The sequence below is a fragment of the Hippopotamus amphibius genome, chromosome 8, assembly GCF_030028045.1.
Source record: "Hippopotamus amphibius kiboko isolate mHipAmp2 chromosome 8, mHipAmp2.hap2, whole genome shotgun sequence".
NCBI classification, from domain to species: domain Eukaryota; kingdom Metazoa; phylum Chordata; class Mammalia; order Artiodactyla; family Hippopotamidae; genus Hippopotamus; species Hippopotamus amphibius.
This window is the reverse complement of record NC_080193.1, coordinates 10,286,131-10,292,130: the sequence shown is the minus strand read 5'-3', so window position 1 is coordinate 10,292,130 and position 6,000 is coordinate 10,286,131. Positions and strand designations below refer to the sequence as shown.

General features: G+C 50.5%; 1 protein-coding gene and 1 long non-coding RNA gene across 2 annotated transcripts in view; one reads left to right on the top strand and one right to left on the bottom strand.

The window, feature by feature from the left end:
- Positions 1-318: 318 nt before the first annotated feature.
- The window catches only part of LOC130858901 (uncharacterized), a 6,334-nt gene continuing 652 nt past the window's right edge, over positions 319-6,000 (bottom strand). Inside the window, exons 2-3 of the long non-coding RNA XR_009055137.1 lie at positions 5,232-5,430; positions 319-3,039 (exon numbers count right to left, since the gene is read on the bottom strand). This is a non-coding gene — a long non-coding RNA (uncharacterized LOC130858901). The remainder of the gene's footprint in view (positions 3,040-5,231; positions 5,431-6,000) is intronic.
- Positions 5,124-6,000, top strand: part of HNF1A (HNF1 homeobox A) — a 15,127-nt gene continuing 14,250 nt past the window's right edge. The window contains 1 exon segment of the mRNA XM_057746017.1: positions 5,124-5,452. Coding sequence (XP_057602000.1) covers positions 5,124-5,452 — 329 coding nt within the window.

Here is a 6,000-nt window from a genome sequence, read left to right as displayed (position 1 = left end):
CGACTCACAGGGCAGATAGTATCTTCATTCCCATTTTTCAGAAGAGCAAACTGAGGCACACAGAGGTGAATCAAGTTGCCCAAGGTCACAAAGCTGGTAAGTGGCAGAACCAGGCTCAAACCCAGGCAGTCTGGCTTTTAACCACTCTTTTCTTCCCTCAGCACTTTAGGCTCTTCATCTGTAAAACCAGCACAAAGGTGACAAGGCCAATGAGCAGAGTTAAACTTACCCAGAAAAGCAAAACAACGGCAACAACAAAATAACAGTAACAAGTATTTAGTGAGAGCCAATCGCCTCACAGAAAGAGGTCGCATGGAATAGTGGTCAAGGGCTTGGATTCTGGCATCAGGGAGATCTGGGTTCAGATCCTAGCTCTGCCAAGCACTAGCTGGGCAGGTTACATTGCCTCCTACAGCCTCAGTTTCCTCATCTGTAAAATGGGGATAAAAGTACCTACCTCATGAGGCTGTTGAGATGTTAAATGAGAAAAAGCACAAAAACTGCATATACCAGCGACTGCTCAATAAAGGTTAAAAAGTAGTGGGGCTGGGAGGAAGAAGAGTCCAAGTATGAATACAGGTGGGCCCTGAGGTGGGGGTGGTGGGGTGATAGGGTGGGTAATTAAATTCCAAGAGAGCCCTGAGATTGGCTGACAGGGGACCCCTCTTGTGCTGCTTCCTAAAGCCAAGGAGAAGCCTTCTGCCTTGCCAGAACTTCGGCTTTGCAAACATTTGCTCACTCAGTAGGAGAGAATGGTGATAAAGTTCACAACTACGGTTTACTGAACACCCTGTGTCCAAGACCCTCACTTAGGTCCGCAGTTCCTGAGCTGCACTTCAAGGTGTCCCTGGGCACTGCAGAATATTTTAGAGGATTTTTCTTTTTTTTTTTTTTAAGAGGATTTTTGAAAGGAACACAGCGACAATCTGTCGTCCGCCTTGCAAACCAGCTCAAGGTAGTTTGCAGTTTGAATGATAGATGATGTTATAAATTTGAGAAGCTGGGTTTATGGCAGTTGTTCTGACAAAAAAAAGTAAGTGTCATGCAAAAATGATTGTGGAACAGGAAATGAAGGGGGTCATGTCCAGTCTAGTACCAAAGTTTGAACACTTGTGCAGAGCCCAACAAATCCACTCACCCTATTAGTACATACATATTAGTTAAGAAGAAATTGAAATATTATTTTTCTCTCAAGTTTTTAAAGTAAATTTATTTATTTATTTATTTAATTTGTTTATTGGCTGTGTTGGGTCTTCATTGCTGCACATGGGCTTTCTCTACTTGCAGCAAGTGGGGGCTACTCCTCATTGTGGTGCACAGGCTCCTCATTGCGGTGGCTTCTCTTGTTGCAGAGCACGGGCTCTAGGCATGTGAGCTTCAGTAGTTGTGGCACATGGACACAATAGTTGTGGCTAATGGGCTTAGTTGCTCCGTGGCATGTGGGATCTTCCTGGAGCAGGGATAGAACCTGTGTCCCATTCATTGGCAGGCAGATTCTTAACCACCACGCCACCTAGGAAGTCCTTTCTCTCAATTTATGTGCATTTTCAAGTGGCTACTAAGTTGTTTGGACATAAATACTTATTAGTTGTTTCGACCTAAGTACTTACTAAACAGAACTGTTATTTTTTTTTTTTGCTGGGGGCTTGGAGGGCAGGTAGGAGCTGTCATGAAAACAATATTAGGAGACACTTGGTTCTAGGGTGCCAAGGACCAAGAAAGTTTGGAATCTCTGCATTAGGTGTAAAAGATTGTCTTAAGCAACCCTAGGGAGATCTACACCTCTGTTTTATAAATAAGTCAAGAAAGGCAAACTTATTGCCTGATGCCACCCAGTAGGGGGTTGGGGTGTGTGTGGGGTCTAGAAATTCACACTAGATCCTGTGTGATTCTCAAAAAGGCAAAATGCCTCTCCCAACCTCTGAGTCCATTCAGATGTGCCCCCTGATTGTGGGGAAGGGCAGGCTGGGGGCTGGAACCACCCTTTCTGTTTTCTGTTTGCCAAGCATCAATATCTGACACCCTTCTCATTTATCAGAGGGCGCTCTACTCAGGGGGCCCAGGACAATAGCCTCTGTGTATACTGGGAGCTGAAGTAGGGCCCTGGGGGGCCTCTCTCCTTAGATACACTGAGGATCTCCCTCCCACCTGCTGTGGATCCCCCTCCCAACTAAATCCACCTTCAGTCCTGTAGCTACCAGTTCAGCCTCCCAGCTGCCAAGGGACCCAGCAGTTAATGAATTCAAAAGTTGTGCCAAGGACCCAGGCTGCACCCTATCTGGCTCCCTCTTCTAGATGAAAGTCTCCCAGGGGCAGCTGCAGGCAGCAAGCAGAAGCCGCGAAGGGACAGCACACAGCATCCTCCCCGTCTTTTAGCTGGATTTGAGAATTCTGCCCCCAGCAGTGAGCTGCCTGCCCCCAAAGCTACTTGCACTAGAGGAAAGGGGACACTGGGAGAAACATGGGGGCCCACCTTCCCAAGGGGCAACTGCCAGCATCATCCTGTGCAGATTACCCTGCTCTGGGGGACTCTGAGCAAGCCATTCAACCCCTCTGAGCCTCTGTTTCCTCCTCTGGAGAATGGGAATAACAGTAACCTACTTCATAGAGTGGTTCTGAGCATTTCATACATTTTACTAAAACTTGGTGCAGAGCTAAGTATACATGGTTGGTGTGCAATGAAATTTATTCAGTCCACATATATTTATTGAGCACCTACTAAGTATGGATGAGGCAACATTCTAAGCACTGGGAATACAGCAATGAACAAGACAGACAAAATCCCTGCCCTCGGGGTCAGCTGACATTCTAGCAGAGGGAGAGAGACCATAAATAATAAACATCGTACATAAGTACATTACAGAGTGGCACTGTCTGATAGAGATATAACATGAGTCACAAATGTAATTCAAAAGTTTCCAGTTGTACCGTTATAAAAGTAAAAAGAGGAACTTCCCTGGCAGTCCAGTGGTTGACACTGCCCTTCCAATGCAGGGGGCGTGGGTTCGATCCCTGGTCAGGAAACTAAGATCCTACATGCTGCACAGCGTGGCCAAAAAAGAAAAAAGAAATGGGTGAAATAAACTTTTCTAATTTTTAATTTAAAATTTTAGTTTTAAAATTAAAAACTTTCACCCAATAGATCCAAAATATTATTGTTTCAGCCAGAGGCATTAGCCATATTTCAAGTGCTCAGTGGCTGCAGGGCCTCACAGTTGCCCAGTGTGTCAGGTGAGTACAAAAATGAAGACCTGATCAGCCCCCTCTCCCCTCTGCTGGCCTGGCCTGGGCTGCAGGGAGGGCCTTCTGGCTAATGGCACCTTCTCCCTTCCACTGTTGCCAAGCATGACCCTGGTTCCGCAGACCCCTGAGAGATGCCCGAGCCTGAGGGTAGCCCCTCAGCACCACCCTGCCTACTCCAGGCAATGACATGCACCCCTTGTTCTGGGAGCTTAGGGCTACCCCAGGGGACAGACGGCAGGAATCTGTCCAGGCTCTTACAGGAAGAGGGAAGAGGTGGGTGGGGGTGTGAGGATGAGTTTTTGCCCAGAGCTGGGATTAGCGGGAGGTGAGTAAGGGTTGGAACCTGCCTTTATTTAATATTTTGGTATTTTTGGTTCCTCACAGATCTTTGGCATTAATTTAAAAACATATTTTATTGATTAATAGATCATAAAATTTGCCCTTCTAAAGTGCAAAATGCAGTGGTTTTTAGTAAATTCAGAGTTGTGTAACATCATCCAATCAATATTAGCACATTTCCATCCTCCCCAAAGAAACCTTGTACCCATTAAGCAGTCATTCCCTGTCCTCACCCCCACCCCCCAGCCCTGGCAACCACAAATCTCCTTTCTGTCTGTACAATTTGCCTATTCCGGATGTTTCCTATACATGGGATCATATAATAGATGGCCTTTTGTGTCTGGCTTCTTTCACTTAGCATGATGTCTTCGAGATTCATGCCTATTGTAGCATGAATCAGGACTTCATTCTTTTTTACAGCCAAATAATATGCCGTTGCACAGATAGACCACATTTTTTCTATCCCTTCATCCATTGATGGATATTTATGTTTTTTCTACTTTTTTGGCTACTGTGAATCATGCTGCTGTGAACATTCACATACAAGTTTTTGTGTGGACATTTCTTTTCAAGTCTTTCAGATTTTGCATTCATTTTGAATTTTTACTATATTGTGTAAAAATACTGTTTTATCTTGATTTACAGAGTTTTTCGGCGTTCCCTTAAAATCTGCACCTGCTCCGTGCTTGACTGGCCTCACCCTTCTCCCACTCCGCAAATCTTGTCCCCGCTAGCTGTGTGACTTTGGGTGAGTTGCTGACCCTCCCAGAGCCTCAGTTTCCTCCTCTGTAAAATGGGCATAATCCCTGCACCTACTCACAGCTCTTAGGGGGCTACACTGAGGTAATGATGCACAGGCCCAGCCCACAGTAGACTTAAGTCAACAACTTTTTCCTCCTGGGAGGCCTGGTGTTGGGGCTGGCGGTGAGGGGGGGTCCCCAAATGGATGTGCCCTACCCTCGCCCTTGAGGAGAGTTGGCCCAACAGCCTAGAACTCTCTGCTGCTCGTGTCCCCAAGGGAAACCTACTGTTTTTGTTCTCCTGCCTCAGCCTGACCCCCTACGAGGTTGTTGGGGTGGGACCCAATGCTGCTCCCCCGAAGGCCTCCCCGGCTCCCCGCACCTTCCATCCCGGCTGTCCTGGGCCCCCCACCGCTGCCTCCCCCAGCCTCCACTCTGCCCACTCCCGCTGAAGGCCGCGGCTCCCTGTCTCTCCACGCTGCCATGAGGCCCACACTTTGCAGGGTGAAGTCCAAAGTTCATTCCCTTCGCTAAGCACACGGATAAATATGAACCTTGGAGAATTTCCCCAGCTCCAATGTAAACAGAGCGGGCAGGGGCCCTGATTCACTGGCCACTGGGGCCAGGGTTGGGGGTTGGGGGTGCCCACAGGGCTTGGCTAGTGGGGTTTGGGGGGGCCGCGGGTGCAAGGAGCCTGGTTTGGGCCTGCCTGCTGGCCGGCCAGCACGGAGCCGGCCCACGCGGTGGGGGAGGCAGCCGGCTCGGTGGCCCCAGGCCGCGTGGCCCAGAGCTCTTGGAGCCATGGTTTCTAAACTGAGCCAGCTGCAGACGGAGCTCCTGGCCGCCCTGCTCGAGTCAGGCCTGAGCAAAGAGGCGCTGATCCAGGCGTTGGGTGAGCCGGGGCCCTACCTGCTGACCGGAGATGGCCCCCTGGACAAGGGGGAGTCCTGCGGCGGTGGCGGTCGAGGGGAGCTGGCCGAGCTGCCCAATGGGCTGGGGGAGACGAGGGGCTCTGAGGACGAGACGGACGACGACGGGGAAGACTTCACGCCGCCCATCCTCAAAGAGCTGGAGAACCTCAGCCCCGAGGAGGCAGCCCACCAGAAAGCTGTGGTGGAGACCCTGCTGCAGTAAGGACCCCTCCCTTGTTCCCAGCTCCCAAGGAGCCCAGAGGGGCCCACCCTTGGCCCCCAACCAGCCCTTCCCAGTCCAGAGTCCCATGGGCTGTAGCCTTTAGCTTGGTTGCCGGGAAGGGGGACAGAGCCCATCAGAGCTTGGAAGTAGGGTGGCGGGGGGGAGGGGTGATGGGGAGGAAGGGGTCCTGGCACGGAGGTTGGAGCCTCTAGCCCTGGACCTGGCCCTCTGCAGGGTCCCGTCCCCATGAGCCAAGGCTTTCAGTCCAGTGCTTAGGAAGTGAGGCATGCCCCAGGGGAGCCCCAAGACGGGGACAAAGCAGTAGAGTCCACGATTCAAGTGCCCGAACAAGGAGGGGCGAGGGGGGAGGGCGGGCAGGGGGTGGTGGTGGGAATTTTTAGCTCCCATGCTCATTTCTACCCCCCTATTTCCCTGCTAAATACCAGGATGCACTGCTGGGGAGGGGGAGCCCAGGATGGGGTTTTGGGGGCCCCCCGGCCTCCCCAGAACTCAAGCATTCAGCCAGGAGAACCCAAGTCTTTCT